General features: G+C 41.3%; 1 protein-coding gene across 4 annotated transcripts in view; it reads right to left on the bottom strand.

Annotated features, from left to right (window-relative positions):
- The window catches only part of Mtmr2 (myotubularin related protein 2), a 50,465-nt gene that overhangs the window by 15,060 nt on the left and 17,489 nt on the right, over nucleotides 1–17,916 (bottom strand). For all 4 annotated transcript variants that reach the window (XM_039081339.2, XM_063265326.1, NM_001108123.1 and 1 more), the window contains 6 exons: nucleotides 11,118–11,223; nucleotides 6,507–6,582; nucleotides 3,788–3,882; nucleotides 3,326–3,436; nucleotides 1,141–1,242; nucleotides 106–189 (listed from right to left, as the gene is read on the bottom strand). In XM_039081339.2, the coding sequence (XP_038937267.1) occupies nucleotides 106–189; nucleotides 1,141–1,242; nucleotides 3,326–3,436; nucleotides 3,788–3,882; nucleotides 6,507–6,552 (438 nt within the window). In that variant the 5' untranslated portion in view covers nucleotides 6,553–6,582; nucleotides 11,118–11,223. The remainder of the gene's footprint in view (nucleotides 1–105; nucleotides 190–1,140; nucleotides 1,243–3,325; nucleotides 3,437–3,787; nucleotides 3,883–6,506; nucleotides 6,583–11,117; nucleotides 11,224–17,916) is intronic.

Raw genomic sequence — 17,916 nt, 5'->3', positions numbered from 1 at the left:
AAACAAAAGGAAGAGACACTGAAAAAACTCCTTACCTTGATCGACTGTCTGTCATAAAATAGACAGACACAACAGAACACAAGAGCTGGACAGAAAAGCACATACCTGTCTTCTGTACTCTAGAAGGGGGTCATACAGTTTCCACCCATTTTCAGGGAATACTTCTTTATACTCAAAAGCAAAAAGAGGCTACAAAATAAACAGTAGTTTAAAAACATTTAAGAGAGTAATGAATCAGAAATATGTCCCAAAAGTACTTCTGTTTTGATCTACTTATTTGTAAGAATAGTTTGTATTTAAATAGTTTGTTCTATGACTGAAATTACTATTTAATTTACAACACTAAATATCTCTATATGCTTTGAAAAGTAGAGAAAATCCAAAGACCAACTTATAAAATTTACCAAATGCTAACACTAACCTTTTATACTTTATCCTTTAAATATTTTGGCACCTTTTATAGGTTTCACTCTAAGTAATAAATGACATCTCCAAGGTACTTCACAGCAGAAGTAACGGGCCCATCACTAGCCAGCAGCACCGAGTGGCTCTAAAGTCTGTACTGTGTGCTCTGACACTGAACAAGCTTTTCATACCCTGCATGTAAGCTTTTTAACATGTAACTAGGAAAAAACTATGGTGTCTCAAAGGATAACTGCAGCCCAGAGGAGAAATTCAGTGCACTGGCTCTGACTGGGGGTGAATGACGCGCTATCATGCAGTTGAGAGAACCTCGCACAGCTAAAACACTGCTACACTAGTGACTGTCCCAGACTCCTAGTCACTGCCAGCTCTCCCCAGGGAGACTTCCAACTCTAATGAAGACTACATAAGCTTTTATCCTAGAAATATCCTGATGAAAAAATATTATATAAGCCAGCCTGTCTCAAATAAAGACACATAAACAAAATCGCTTGGTTACTGATGTGCCTACCATGTATAAAGCCCTGGGTTCAAGCTCCAGTTTGCTCCTCCTCCCAAGAAATCAACAGGTACTTATAGAGTGTCACATAGGGGACCTTAGGCACAAGACAGCCTCTAGCTAAGTGTCAAATCAGGAACATAAAAGGTAGCATCTGGACAACCTAGCTGGGTGTGTTCACACTAACAATTACAATATGGATTAGAGAGAAACATTACCAAGCCGTTAGACACAGGAAATGCATATTTCATTAGATTCTCAAATATTGATCTTCTTGTTCGCCCCTCTGGTTTATGAGCAAATCGTAAATTCCTGATATCCTAGAAAAGATATAGCGTCTAATTAAATCATTTTCTTTCTGTTTAATGAACAAATGAGGTTACTTGGAAATGTTGGGTAAAGGGAAGATCTGCATTTATACAACAACAGCTCCTGCAAACAAAGAACAATGAACTGGGAGCAGAAGAAACCTAGCACACACTACATGGCAGAGAATCTTCCTGGGCTCTCGGCTCGGCCGGCCAAAGGGGAAGAAAATGACCTAAGTACTGACAGAGGCCCAACATTTGTTCTTTTTGGGCAGATGGCTCAGTAGATAAAGTGCTTGTCTCATAAGCACAGGGCGTAGCTTACTTCCCAGAACCTAATTTTTAAAAATAAAAACCACAATCAGTCGTTATCATTTCTATCATGTACAGTGATCATCTTCTTACTTTTCTTCTTCCTAGGGCTCACTTCAAGTCTCCTCTGCTAGACAGGACTGGCCTGCCTTTACTTCCTCCTCCTCCTCCACTGCAATGACACGCCTAGAGCTGGCTGTGCCCACCCAGACTCGGCCTGCACTGGATCCTGGGAGCCCTCTCTGCGTGTGTCCTCAGCCACTTCCCATGCTCAGGCACAGTGACATTAGAAGCCAAATTTATGCTGGCCTAGCACCTAGTAAAAACATTTGACATTAAAAATGATTTTGAAATATCCATTTTTATTTAAGTATTTTAACTTAGGCAAAAGTTGAATTTACTTTGTTATAGTTTCATCGTTGTTGAGATGAGGCTGTACCCTACTCTGTTACTCAGTACTGTACAATATAAAATGATATACTTATAAGAAACAGTTTTGTTGGGGTTGGGGATTTAGCTCAGTGGTAGAGTGCTTACCTAGCAAGCGCAAGGCCCTGGGTTCGGACCCCAGCTCCAAAAAAAAAAAAAAAAAAAAAAAAGAAAAGCAAAGAAAAAAAAAAAAGAAACAGTTTTGTTTGTTTTTAATACTGACACTCCATTTTACAAGCAATTTTAGACTTCATTCCAGGGAAGAAAGACGACTGTATCCTTGAGAGCACCCCGAAATGACACTATGTGTCACACAGCACCCATCCAGCCAGCAGAGTCTGACCAATGGATTTACTCCTGACGGTAGGAGAACACTCCGGTAACGTAGAAAAACCACACACAGAGACAACACATGGTGTATTTTCAATGCAAATAGCTTACTGCAAATCTGAGCCAAATGAGTAGCATCTGTACTCTTCTGTGAAAACACACATCTGTACACTGTGCCCTCCTGTACGTCTCTATGACTAGTGAAGACCCTCAGATCACCTCTTTGGTTAACTGCTCTCTAGCAAAGATCCAACTATAATGGTACAGATCCACAAAAGCAAAGCAAAACAAAACAAAACAAAACAAAAAACCTTATCTACAATGAGTTCAAAAGCCAGCCTTCCTGAAACTTTATGTACTATTTCTTGCTAAAGAAATACCAAGAAGCAAGGTATACGATATACATGGATGAGAGCTAGTATACTCAGAACCTTGACATCAAGACAATACTAGGGGTTGGGGATTTAGCTCAGTGGTAGAGCGCTTGCCTAGAAAGCGCAAGGCCCTGGGTTCGGTCCCCAGCTCCGAAAAAAAGAACCACAAAAAAAAAAAAAAAGAAAATACTAGTGACTAAGTCAATAATTTTAACAGGAGATTCAACAAACTTTTAAGATGAACATATGCAAACACTCTGGATGATATATACTGTCTCTTTTTCTTAGGGCACTGAGAGAATGCAACAGAAGTCATGCGGTCTAGAATTGAGATGTGCACAAGCCAGGTGGTGGCAGCACACACGTGGCAGGCAGAGGCAGGCGGATCTATGAGTTTGAGACCAGCCTGGTCTACAGAGCAAGTTCCAGAACAGAGACCTTATCCTAGAAAACAACAATAACAAAAAAAGAGATGTGCAAAGATGTTGATTAGGTCCTGGTATAAAATGCCATGTGATTTAACAGTGAATAACACTCACTACCCTAAGAATACATTTTTAGTATGTAATCCACTTGGACCAGTTTCCAAGTAGAGGTTCTATTTAACAGCTCTAGAGCAAATACAACCATACCAAGATTGTAAAATTTACCTTGCACACCGTTTCCAGGCCATAAGAATTTTCACCACGGCTAGATGCACCACCGATTTTTTCTACTCTACTTATCACCCCAAGAGAAGCATCTAGAACAAACGGAGGGTCCTGCAAGATGAAAAGAAAACATACAACTTATAAAAAACTGCAAAGTGCTTGAATAACATGAACAGGACCATGGACACCTGCTTCCCCAAAATGTTAAAAATCTTAACCAGAAATTCTTTAATCAAATATTATCCAGAAGTGAACTGGGAGTGGTGGAGCAACCTTTACACCAAGCACTTGGAGACTGAGGCAGGAAGACTACTGAGTTTGAGTCTAGTTTGGTCCCATAGCAAGTTACAGGACAGCTATGACTACATACTTAAGACTTTATGTCTCAAAAATAAATAAGTCAATTAACCAGAAGTAAGCAAACATACCAAACACACACAAATATATAGACAAAAGCCTCACCCGTTCCATGCTCTTGAAATATAATCTGTAATTTGTGACAGTCAGCGTCCCTCGTACAGCACCAGTGAACGGACATATGTAAGTCACATCTTTGGCTGAAAAGACAAAATAGCCATAGTTTACTTGACACTATGTGCTGTTAAAAACAGATTACGCATTTTATAAAAGTAATTTGACTGCTTGGCTAATTGTAACAAATCATAGAATAAATGGTGTAAAAAAATCCTTCAGAAGCTTAATCTAAACTTCCAACTTTATCTTAATCTAAGAACTATAGTATCCCTGGCTGTCCGGGAACTCATTTTGCAGATCAAACTGGCCTTGAACTCAGAGATCAGCCTGCTTCCGTTGAGATTAAAGGCGGGCACCACCACCAACTAGCTAATGCAGGGTTTTTCAATCTTAAAATATTATAAATTCCTTCCATGCCATTATTAGGGCAAAATATCATATTCCCCCAAGGAAATGCAGGTCAAATCTTAAGAGCCACAAGATTCTACAAATTTCCAAGGGGAGTTTGGAGGAGACAAAAACCTACACAATCTGTAAGACCCTAAAACTTCCTGACTTTGGTTTCATATCAATCGATTTGAAGGGCTGACTAGTTTGTATGGGATTTGAAATGAAACCAATCTTTTAACAGTTGTCCTAAACTCCATGTCAAACCCCCCAGGAAGGATGAGGTACACTTTCTTAATCAATTTCCAATGTTTGTTTCATTTAGAAATTTCTGAAATTATTTAAGCCCATCACTATATAAAGACAGATTTTGTTTTCATTATGATCTTGTAACTTAATTTAAAAAGTTTTATCAGTGTCATTGAAATGGTTCTGGATGACATCAGACCCAGTTTCTTCTTCAGGAAAAGCAAGTGGCATCCTTATCCTGCAGCCATTACAGGATGTCCTTCTTGTATTTCATTCCTAGGCATGGAGAGAAGGTGGATGCATATGCACATGCTTCCAAAGTTGTAAGGGCTCTGCAAACACAGAGAGGCCCACACCAACCGCCACTCCCAACACTGGTCTCTCGCTGGTCTCGGCTTTGTTCTACAGCCTCCCTCACTGCAGACAAAGAGAGCTTTTAGCTGGCTCAACCAGGGAGAAAGGAGACTCTGAGTGGCACGCAGAGCAGAGTGAAGGGCAGAAGCAGCCCAGACTGGTCACCCAGTGCTTAGTTCATGGAAAGCTTTCACCTGTGTATGTGTGACTTAGCCTCAATCAGATGCATGTGTATGTGAATATATATGAAGACATTTTCTAACAACTTTTAGATGAGAATTTAAATGTGCAGAAAAGTAAATGAACTGTTCAGCATTCCAGAACCAATAATTATTATAAGATGAACTCAGTTCTTTTGACTAAAAACTTTTTACCATGAACATTAGGCTATGTCTTAGCAAAGCTAAAGCACTAACATATCGCAGTCTGCTTAGTCTCAGACTCCTCATTAAGGCTGAGTAACTAAAGCATGGGAGTGCCAGGCCATAATACTCTGAGACAATAAACTCCCACGGCATGCATTTAATGCTTCTACTACCACGTCTGCTTTTTATCACGTTTACTTATGTGTATGTGTATGTGGGCATGCATATGCTATGGCCACAACACGTATGAGATCTCTTCATCATTACTAACTATGTCCACTTCACGTCATCCGTAGGTATCTGCACTAATATATTCAAACACCTCCATGTGCTGTATACATGAAGACAGTTATAACGAGGCAGAAGCAGAGGTGGCAACCCTGAGGTGGAATGTAGACAGAGTCTGAGCGTCCTCATTTGGGATGGGATGCATGGATAGTTAGGCCTGGTTCCGAGATGGAGGCACTGGTTTACATGCAGGAAGGTGGAGGCTCAGGTTGAAACGCACATTTGTACTCATTTAACCCATATGTGGGCAAACCTACTAATGAGATAGTAGGTTTCTTAACTGAAAAAATAAGCAATAAAGAAACCGGTTGTGGGTGACACCGCAGGGCATGGTGATACTAAAGGAAAGCAGCAAATAGAAGACTCTTGTAAGGCCACACACTATAATGCAAGCAGCCAGGGCGCTGATGGTAAAATACCAGAAAGAAACCAGTATAAGCTGGGCTATGGTTTTATTAGCTAAGAAGCTCCCTGTGCTATAGTGTCCTCATCCACCAAAGCAAGCTACTGTCTCTCCCACAATATTACCCTAAAGATCACTATGGCACGACTCCCATCACTTAGCATCCACAGTGATAACGCATGAAAGATGGTGCTTACTTTACTTAGCTAAGAAACCACTCCCCAAATCTATGAATATCTGCTTTGTGAACAGCATGGCAAGAACACGAAGCATAGCGCAAGCCTTGTCTGCACACAGATGCTTGTTCTGCAATGAACATCAAAGATGTCATCTGAAAGATAACCTGAACTTATTCCAGGAAGAAAGTTACAAAAATAGAAAATAAGATGCTGTACTTTAATAAAAATCGCTTGTATAATGTTTTTAGCTGGCCAACAACAGTGGCTGAATGAAGTGATTCACAATAATAAAACTCTTCTTCACAGAGCTCGGCAACAACTTAAGAAGAATAGCACTGAACCTACATTTCCTGCAGCCAGACAGGATCGCTGCCAACAGCTCTGGGTCTGGGCTGGCAGCACGCAGGCTGGAGGGAGAAGTCTTGCACTCTACAGGAGAATGAACGGACAGAAAGGAACGAAATGTAAACAGCATTACAGACCCATATCTTTGATGTTCTCTCCTGGAAGCAGGGCTGGTTCCTCCATTTCTGCTAATTTGTTTGCCTCCCTCAGGACCTAGATGGGGATATGTAACAAAGAAATATTCAAAGAAATAGCCTGTATTCAAAGGCTATTTTTTTCATTCAAATTTCATTTTAGACTGTTTACCTTTATTTGAAATTATAACCTTACTACACTAACTTTAAGTCAAATTATATAAACTGCAGTATTGCCACATACAATTTGAAATTGCAATTTTTCTAAAGTATTTTCTAAATGCCTAAAAATTAAAAAAATCTTACATTCACTAAAAAACCTGCATATTTTCACAATAAATCCTAAATAGCATAAAAATAAAGTAAGTTTTAATCCTCAATTTCACAGGTGAGAAAAAAAGGTCCAAGTGGCAGTGAACTTACTTGGTTCCAGAGCTAAAAGAGTGCCCTGTGTCCCATCATAAGAGTAGGAAAGTCCAAAGCCCACTCTGCTTCCAGTGAACCACTCCAAGGATGCAGAGCACATTTACAATCAGTGACACTAGATCTTTGTGTAGACTTATTTAGAGAAGTCTTAAGTGATATCAATAACCTTATTAACAGGGAGTATCAAATTAAATCCTGACCTTGGGAAACATGTTCCACTTTTCTAAGAAGCAGATACAGAATCAAGGTCATGCTGTCAAGACGCCTCCTACATAGCAATGTGTACAAAGGTGCCAGTGTGGTCCGTGATTAACCCCACCCGCCAATCTTGTGTCCTTCCTGGGGGGGGTGGCGTGTGCGCGCGCGCGCGCACACACACACACACACACAGACACACGCGTGTGCACGTGCACAAATGACTCAGGGAACACTGCAGACGAGTGAGCATGGGGGATGCAGGAGATGAAAAGTGGGAAGGAACACTCTGGAAAGTTCTCCTGGACACGACATGGTCACTACAGGGGAAAACTCACTGTAGTTATATTTATTTGTATAAGAAAAAGTCACCAGAGAGTTAGGGCAGGGAACATGAAGTGAAGGATGACTTGTTGAAGTATTGGTGGGTAACAGGAACCAGGGTGGGAGGGTGTGTGTGTGTGTGTGTGTGTGTGTGTGTGTGTGTGTGTGTGAGTGCATGCGTAAGAGGGTATGACCAAGACCCATTTTTTTTTCTTTTTTCTTTTTTTCGGAGCTGGGGACCGAACTCAGGGCCTTGCGCTTGCTAGGCAAGCGCTCTACCACTGAGCTAAATCCCCAACCCTAAGACCCATTTTTTATATGTTGAAGAATAAATCAAAGAAGAGAAAAAGGGGAAACAGGATCCTTTGGAAAAAACAGACTACAATATTATGACTAGGGCACAGGGCAGGGTACTGGATGAGTATCTCACGATGCATAAAGAACTTTCAAACATCACCAAGGTGTGAGACCTTATGAAAGACCTTCCCAGTGGGAGTCTCTACAGTGAGAGCACAGTCACTCTAAAATGTGCATTACAGGCCCACAATGAAGTAAACAGTGAGATAAGTAATTCAACAAGGGAAGGCAGAGAAAAACATCTCACATTAATAATACCAAAAAATATACACAAATGTTCCGCCCTCAAGGATGGGCTATATGTAATAACTTCTTTCTGAAGACTGAACATAAGGAGACAGAATATTAGATAAATATTAGATAAACTGAACTCCTCAAGCGGTTAAGTAGTCAGGTGCGTGCTAGGGTGAAGAGCTGTGGTGACAGATTGTCACCTTGACAAGGCTGAGGACATAGCACTTCATCTGTGAGGTCTTCCCACTACCTGCAACCCCAGTTTGACAATGAGCAAAGTGGTACACATTCCACAGAACACTGGGTCAGCTTCTTCACACTGAGAATCAATGGGAGCAAGAGTCAGAACTGTGACAGTAATGGAATGCCTTATTGACACCACTGTCAGATGTTCTGGGTAAGTTCTGGGAGCAGAGAGAACAGAGCGACACTATGGAGATATCAATCAAAGGCAGACTTCAGCAATGGAGTAAGTACTGCTTCACTACATGTCTCAGACACACACACACACACACACACACACACACACACACACACACACTCACTCACACACTATACTATACTATACTATACTATACTACAGTAGTCTAACTATACTAATAACATAAGACACTATGTATGACCTATACAGGAACTCTTCACTAACAGTTAAGCAGCTTTTCTTTAACTTTAAACTGATGTAAAATTAAGCTGACCTAAGAAGAATAGTAAATAGTAACATTTCATGTTATTGATGAACACCCTGGCTTCATTACGTGTGAGTGTGAGCCAGTCACTTACTATTTATGGCAGATAGAGTATCCTAAGACAAGGAGAGAAGCCTCTATGCCAAGGTCCTCAACCTTCCTAATGGTGTGACCCTTTAATACAGTTCTTCATAGTGCGGTGACCTCCAACCATAGAGTTAATTTTGCTGCTACTTTGTAACTGTAATTTTGCTACTGTCATGAATCACAATGTAAATGCTTTTGGGGACAGGTTTGCCAAAGGAGTCGCAACCCATAGGTTGAGGCTGCGTTATACAGCGATGGTGACAGTAGAGGTAAAATTTGTTTTTAACACTTTGAACCAATTCTGGTTTTAAGTAAAAAAATCTGACCACAAGTAGACCCAAGCAGTTAAAAATTAAGCTTATGCCCTACTTTATTTTGATTAACCCAATAATAGACAAAAATAGATATGAACCATGTATGTGTTAGTGTTAATAAGGAGAGCAGTAAGACTTACACCCACTGTTACTAGCACCAAGTAAAACCTGAATGCACGAGCTCTTCCGATGCTAACCAGGACACTGTAATAGCGAACGCACGCAAGCACGCACGCACACACACACACACACACACACACACACACACACACACACGCACGCACACGCACACACGCACACACACACAGATTATGAACATAAGCCCTGAGGCTGGAGACAGGCCTTTAATCCAGTGTTACGCAAAAGATAACAAGTGTATTAGAACCTTTATAGATCCCTAACCTGTCTTCATGTAGTTGTTAAAAAGATAATAGTCTCAACAATTCTCAACAGCAAGAACTTCATTACTGAAGATATTTATATTCTCCACCATGGCTGAATAAAACCAGGAAGAAAATGCTGCAGACATTTGAACCTAGACTTCCCATCTTTCAGAATCTTGAAAATGAATGTCTGCTGTCTAAAAAGAAATCCTGAGGAAAGGGTTGAATTAATAACATACAAAAAAAAAATGCATTCTTCCATCACCTATAGGTAAGTGTTTAAAGAAAAGCAGAGAGTCCACAGATATACTGTGCTTCAGTGCTTCACTGATGTGGTAACTTTGTAGAGATAAGACATGAATGCTGGAACACTTTTAAAAGGTCCCGCAGTATGTAGGAGTGATCCATCACCGAGGACTTATGTGACTTACCTACAGAATCAGGTTCAACAGGATAGAACAGTGGTGTGGTGGCTAACCATGGCTGTCAACTTGACTATCTGGCATCAACTAAAACCCAAGCGGTGGGCACTCCTGTGAGGGGCTTTCTTGACTAGGTCATTGGAAGTGGGAAGCCCTACCCTTTACCTGAGCCACACCTTCTGGTGGCAGTGTGCACAAAAGGACAGGGAAGAAGGAAGCTTCTGCTCTTTGCCTGCTTGTCCTCACTCTTACTGTCAAGTTCATCTATTCTGCTGATGAGACACTCTTTCACTGTTGATAAAATCTACTTCTTCCAGATACTAACGCAGACTGAAGAAAGCCATTCCCCACAAGCTCTCTGGCATTGCAGCACCAGATCGAGACTGCTGAAGACATCCAGTCTCACAGACTGCACAGCTACCACATTCTGTGCCTTTCCATCAGGACTGCTAGGACCACAGCCCGTAAGACACACTCATCATCCCATCAATTCTGTTCCTTTACAGAACCCTGACTAATGCAACTGGCAATACAGTAAAGTACAGTACAGTATTAGCTATGAGACTATGGACATATTAGAGTAACGGTTGGCTATAGTACATTTTCAATGTATGTTAACTATTTATTCCCTGTTACTACAGAATTATTCAGGAAAAATCATATCACAAAAGAAATGTCTCAAAATACTTAAACATATTAACTTAAGGAATGAATCATTCAATTTTAAAATAGTAAGTAAACATTCAAATTTACTGGCCTTGTCTAGAACAGTGTCTTAGTTAGGGTTTTACTGCTGTTAATAGACACCATGACCAAGGCAACTCTTATAAAGACAACATTTAATTGGGGCTGGCTTATAGGTTCAGGGGTTCAGTTCATTATCAAGGTGGGAGCACGGCAACACTCAGGCAGGCATGGTGCAAGAAGAGCTCAGAGTTCTACACCTTTATCTAAAGGCTGCTAGTGGAAGACTGGCTTCCAGGCAGCTGGGTCATCCCACAGTGACACACCTACTCCAACAGAGCCACACCTTCTAATAGTGTGATTCCGTGGGCCTAGCACATACAAACCATCACAAATAACGAGTGTGGGCTTTGAGAATTTTCTGTTCTCACCTACTTCATTATTACAGGTTCAACCGATAGTGCTGGAAAGAAACTGAACAGTATAGATAAAACATACATACCCTCAGATCAGGAGAGAAGTTGTCTGCAGAGGTTGAAATAGAATCTGATGATATAGCAGAAACTGATTTGGTATGAACCGAGTTCTCTGAATGAGAAGTGGAAGCACTACAAAAGATAAAAACACAGCATGTTTGGAAAATGGGGCTTTACAGACCAGTTTTAAATGTCTGATTTATAACTCCAATAGTTATAGCAACTTGCATTGTCAGCAGATTCTGGGTTGCCTCTTCAATGACTTCTAGAAAGACAGAAAAATTGCAGACTCCGTTCTTTAAGAGATAAATATGCTTACTACTCAAGTCTGAATATACTCTTCCAGTACCCAAAAACATAATTTGGATGCACCCCTTCATTTTATCCATTTACCCATGCACTCATCTTTTCATTCAGCTAAGGGACATCTGTGGAGAGTGGCTGGTGAGACGGACGGCTCAGCAAACAGGTCCAATAGGAAAACTAAGGGCATTTGTGGCTGATGTAGCCGTGAATTTATGAGGGAAGAGATCTGTTTTACAGCAATGGGAAACACGGATCAGCATTCCTCCAACTTGAGAGACAAACCATAAAATGAAGGATGCTCCTGATGAATGCATTATAAAATGCTATCAAGAACAGTCTGAGACTGTCCAAACTGTCTATAAACCAGAGACAGCAGAGATTAACGCTCCAACTTTATTTGGGGGAGCCACTGCTGAAAAACCACCAATGGCCTCACCACCGAGATGGTAGACTGACCAACCAGTTTGGGTAGGGCAAAAACCTATGACAAAAGAAAATGTACAGGCATTGGAACAAGTAGTCCAAGAGCAACTAGAGGATCAACACAGCCCTTAGAACTCTCCTGTATTTGTCATTAAAAAGAAATCTGTCAAATGGAGAATGTTGAGGGACCTAAAAACAATTAGTAAAATCATTGCAGCTTGGAATCTCATGGCCTTCCTTGTTACCCAAGGAATGGTCTATGATAGAGACTGGTTTGAAAGATGCTTTCTCACAATTCCTCCACAGGAACAAGCAGGTAAAGATGCCTTCACAGTGGCCACTGTGCCAACCAAAAGGTACCACTGCAGAGTCTTGCCACAAGAAACGTTGAATAGTCCTACCTTATAACAATATTTGGTGTAATAGCCATTAGAAATAATTTGTAAGTAGTTTCCTCAATCCATAATTTACCATATGTATGATATCTCACTGGCTGATTCAGATTTAAATACCTTTAGAAAAATATTTAATGAAATAAAGAGAATTTTGCCTTGCTGGGGATTACAAATTGCTCCTAAAAAGAATACAAAGAGGAGATCCTATTAATTACCTAGGGTGTAAAATAAATCTATAAAATATCTGACTACAGATGGTACAAATCAGGAGAGACTAATTATGGACCCTCAATGATTTTCAAAAAATTGTTGGGAGACATTAATTGGTTAAGGTCCACAAGTGAATTAACTACTCAAGAGCAAAGTAATTTATTTCAAATCTTACAAAGTGAGAAAAGCCTAAATAGTCCAGGAAAATTATCAGCTGAAAAAGAATTGGCTCTGGTAAGAAATTACAAGATGAACATGTAGATCATCTTGATCCAAAGATGTCCTGTAACAGTAATTTTGCTTTCTAGTCATTCTCCCACAGAAATTTTTATGCACACAGAAATTTCTATCTTAAAATGTATATTTTTAGCACACAAACAGAATAAAAAATTAAAAACCTATATAGAAAAGGTTTCTGAATTGATTCTGAAAGGAAAAATGAGACTTGGTCAATTACCTGGAATAGATCTGGTTGAGACTGTGGTACCTTTTACTAATGTTGATTGCCTCATTATGGGCAGAAATGAATGCTGGCAAAGAGCCTGCAGTAATTTGGGGTGTGTGTGTGTGTGTGCAAACAACTGCAATTTATATAAAGAACTAATTGGTTCCTCCCTCATAAAATAAAGGGATTACAATTTCTGGAGTCCCTACATTTTATAGTGATGCAAATAAATCAGGAAAAGCGAGTTATCGGTCAGAAAAAAAGCAAGTAGAGTGGCTCAGGGACCTTACGAGTCAGTTTAACCATCAGAGTAATATGAGTTCTTATGGTATTATTAGATTTTGCAGATTCTCTTAATATAGTAACTGACTCACAATATGCAGAAAGAATTGTTTTGCATACAGAAACTGCTGAACTTATTAAGGATGATTCCAAATTAACATCACTATTTATTCAACTACAAGTTATAGGAATTAGAAGTCACCCACTGTATATAACACATATCAGATCACATATGGGCCAACCAGGCCCTCTAGCACAAAGCAGTAATGAAATTGAAGCTCAGGACTTCATGAGAAACACCATGTTAACAGCAAAGGTTTAAAAAGGATTTTACTATCACTTGACAACAAGCCAAGGAAAGTATAAGGAAATATCCTACTTGTTTATGTAACAAAGCTCTATGACCTGAGGGAGTAACCAAAAGCACACCCAAGGAATTTGCCAAGTGGATGTGCTTCATTTTGCAGAGTTTGGAAAATTAAAGGATGTGCACCATACCATAGACACATCTCAGGATTTCGATGGGCAACTGCTTTACGTTCTGAAAAACCTGAGTCAGTAATTACGCATTATCACAAGTTGTGGCAATTATGGCAATGCCTATACAAATGAAGACTGACAACGATCCAGCATGTCTCTAGTAAAATGAAACCATTTTTACACATTATAATATAAAGCAGGTAATACCACACAATCCGACACAACAAGCAGCTGTGGAGAGATCCACTTATGCTTTAAGATGCTAACCAACAAAGAGAATAATGAACCCCGCAGAGATAAATGCACAGGGCTTTATGAACTTAACATTTTTTGAATGTGAGTAGAAAAAAAAAAGCGACAGCTGCTGAGACACTGGATTGTGGAAAAAACTGATGAAGCAAATCAGGGATGTCCTAACTTCAGAAGGGAAGGCAGGAAATGTGTTATACTGGGGAAGGGGGTTTGTGTTTGTTTCTACAGGAACAGAAAAACTGAATTCCTTTCAAAACAATAAAAATCAGATTTGACAGGTTGAGACTTCTGAAGATCTTGGCTGCAGACAGAAAGAAAGAAATCAGAAAGACCAACAAAGCAAGTAACTTATATACTGATCCCTCTGCACGGGGACAGTTCTGAGACTGGCTGAGATATAAAACTGTCTCCAGGCAGGACGTCAACTATGCAGAGTCAATGAATCTCATTGGCTCAAGAGTCCTCATGACTTATTATTACATGCCGTCCTTGGTTATACAGTCCAAACTAACAGATAAAGAAACACAGATGCCTTACCTGCTCAAACAGGGAGCAAAGAACCATCTTTGGCTGAGCTGTACACATCGCACATTGCATACACAGGACAGACAGTAGAATATGTTCTCAAGGATGCCAAATATACATGGGCTGGATATTATTAATATAAATCTTACCTGATAGTTTTCATAATTATTATTATTGTTTATAGCTTGTTATTAGAAAAAAGTCCTTTTTTCTCCTGAGAGACACACCCAGGATACAGCAAATACAGAGGCGAATGCCAGCAGCAAACCACTGAACTGAGAACGGGACCCCCGTTGAAGGAATCAGGGAAAGGACTGGAAGAGCTTGAAGGGGCTCGAGACCCCCATATGAACAACAATGCCAAGCAACCAGAGCTTCCAGGGACTAAGCCACTACCTAAAGACTATACATGGACTGACCCTGGACTCTGACCTCATAGGTAGCAATGAATATCCTAGTAAGAGCACCAGTGGAAGGGGAAGCCCTTGGTCCTGCCAAGACTGAACCCCCAGTGAATGGGATTGTTGGGGGGAGAGTGGGGAGGGGAACACCCATATAGAAGGGGAGGGGGAGGGGTTAGGGGAGTGTTGGCCTGGAAACCAGGAAGGGGAATAACGAAATGTAAATAAGAAATACTCAAGTTAATAAAGATTGAAAAAAAAAAGTCTTTTGTTAGACTAAAAGGGGGAAATGTTGGCATGTTGTTGTACACTGTATAAAGATTACCCTTGTATTATTCAAATGCTGATCTCTATGGCCCTATATCTGGTTGCAGTCTAGAAATGGCATTGTAATGATTATCCTAAGAATCTCCTGTTTCAATGTTATGCAAGCATTGCTCCCCAATTACCTCTGATTGGTTAAAAAAAAAAAAAGTTGATGAGCCAATGATTGGGCAGATGAGATAAGAGGGCTTAGACTTCTGATCCCAGCCAGGGAAAGGGCAGAGGGATAGAGAAGATTCACAAGGTGAGGGATCAGAAGCCACAATGAGAACACACATGCAACAGAAAGAGGCAGAGCAATTCTAAATGCAGGTATTGGGAACTTTGGCTGGGAGTCACTAGATTAGATTAGAGGATTAGAATAGATTAATACCTCCTGATTCAAGTGTGATCAGGAGGGTAACTTGGCCCAGGCCTGCCCTAAGCTCCTCAGGCTACCCCAGCTATGTCCAAGTGCCTTCAAGAGTGAACACTGGGCTGTTAACTTGCCCCATGTCCTCATAGCACAGGGACATCAGACTCAGATCACCCTCCAGCCTACCTTTTAGGCCTAGCCATGGCCAACTGAATGGGTCTGGGCTCCCTTGGCTTGACCATTGTCATCTCTAACAGAGAGCTCTGAGTAGGCATTATGTGACCCATCTCCTCCTTCTTGAACACCAGGGCCACTTACTCAGCCTGATGGAGTTTAGAGGACCCACCTCTCCTTCTCATTTCCCTTTGATCAGGGCGGGGGCAGCCTTACCAACCTCACCAGACCCCACTTCTCAACTGCATTTTCAGGGATGTTCCTCTCACCCATTCTTTTTCTGGTGGTGCCAACCTGTGCCATTCCCTTATTGGTAAGAGAGCTTCCAGCCAAAGTGGGAGACTCTATTTCCTTTGAACACCCCATTTGCCTGACCCCAAGTCAGCCAGAAGCCCTTTTCCTCCTTCTAGCCACCCAACCTAATGGTTCCAACACAGCATTTCCTTGGGAAGGGGAGGGGATGGTGGAGGGGGAAAGAAAGAGAGGGAAAGGAAGAGGAAGAGGGAGGAGAGAGGGAGAGGGGGAGGGGGAGAGGGAGAGGGAGAGGGAGAGAAACAGAGGACGAGAAGACAAGGAGAACAGGAGGTATCCATTAGACCAGAAGCACATGTCTGAGTAAAATGCACCCCCAGGACATTGGACTGCTAGAGCAGAAATAACCCAGAAAGATTCAAACAGCAAGTATTTAGGGTCCACAGCTGGGGAAGTAGCCAGTCCAGCCACTAGAAAAGTTTACTAGGGATTATCCCTCAGTAATTGCCAAAACCAAATAAACCAGTCCGAGTTACATCCGTTTTTAAGCTAGCTGTGGATAAGCATCAATCAATTAATTTATAAACTACTTCACCCCTTTAGCACTTCCATTCTTGCAGCTAAAAATCCCAAAGGGGTCTGTGACCTGATTCAAGATCTCCAGTTCACGCATTCTGCAGTGGTCCCGCTCTACCCTATCATAGCTAACCCTTACACAACACTCTCCTATCCACTATCCCCTCAGGAACCTCCCATTTCTCAGTCCTGAACCTCGAGGATGCTTTCTTTTTTATTCCCCTTGACACTCAGTTACAAAACATCCTTGCTGTCACCTGGACTCACCTTAACATTCCCCTCTCTACCTAAGGCACCTGGACTGCCCTACCCCAGGGGTTCCAGGATAGCCCATACCTATTTGGCCAGGCTCTGGCTGATGATCTCTCTCTCTCTCTCCTCAAATCTAAAATTATACAGTATGAAGTCTCCTCTGCAATCCATCTCTACAAATTAGCTTAACTGGCGCCTCTGCTCTTCTAAAAGACTTCCTGTCCAGTTGGGGCTAACAGAGTCTCACTAAGGTCCAACTGTCCACCCTTCAGGTCACCTTGGGACTAACCATTACCCTGAATAGAAAATGCAGTCCCATGCAGATCCCTCTATCAAAAGGAGATGATGGCCCTAAGAATAGCCAGCTTCCTACATTCCTGATGCCCTCCTTCCCCTCCTCATCTACCCGCTCTATGACCCTCACATGAATCCTTTCTCACCCAGTACCAAGCCTTAGCAGAAGCTCCATAGCCCCTCATCTAGGCCCCAGCTCTATAACTACCAGACCTAATCCATCCCTGCTCCCTCTATGTAACAAAAAAATGAGAGCTATACACTTGGGATCTTAGGCCACCAACTGGTACCTTCCTTTACACCCGTGGTATCTGTCAAAAAAAAAAAAATTTAGACCTTACCACTCAGACAGATTCCAACCTCCTCCTCTGGGAGATGCAATGACCCTGAATTCACTGTCCCGATTTCCCAAATGCTAATTAAGCCCTCAATATCCCTTGTCATTTCCATATTCCATGCCACCCCCAGTCCCAAAGGCCCACAGCTCTGTGTGGCAGCTGAAGATAAATGCTGTCCTATATGACAGCTGAAGACCTATCACCACTGGCCCGGTCATGGAGACCACAGGAGTCTAGAGCAACCATCTAGGTAATGGGGACATTTCTGCCATTTAATTTATACATAGGCTATTTAGATTATACTTCTACTATTGATGTTTATATACAAAGATAAAGAGAGGGTATGTCCTGAGTTGAACTACCCGCATGTTCAGATCACTTTATCTAAATATCACCAAAGGGACTTTCAGAGAAGCAATCCACAGCCCGCATGGTCTAGGCAGGCAGGTCAGACCTTGGGACTTCCTGTTTTGATTCACCTTTCTAAATCCAACAGACTAAAAATAATCTGCAATGGACGAGTCTCAGATCTGCAAGAGGA

Source organism: Rattus norvegicus, chromosome 8 (genome assembly GCF_036323735.1).
Source record: "Rattus norvegicus strain BN/NHsdMcwi chromosome 8, GRCr8, whole genome shotgun sequence".
NCBI classification, from domain to species: domain Eukaryota; kingdom Metazoa; phylum Chordata; class Mammalia; order Rodentia; family Muridae; genus Rattus; species Rattus norvegicus.
The sequence above is the reverse complement of the archived record's forward strand: the minus strand, read 5'-3'. Positions and strand labels throughout refer to the sequence as shown.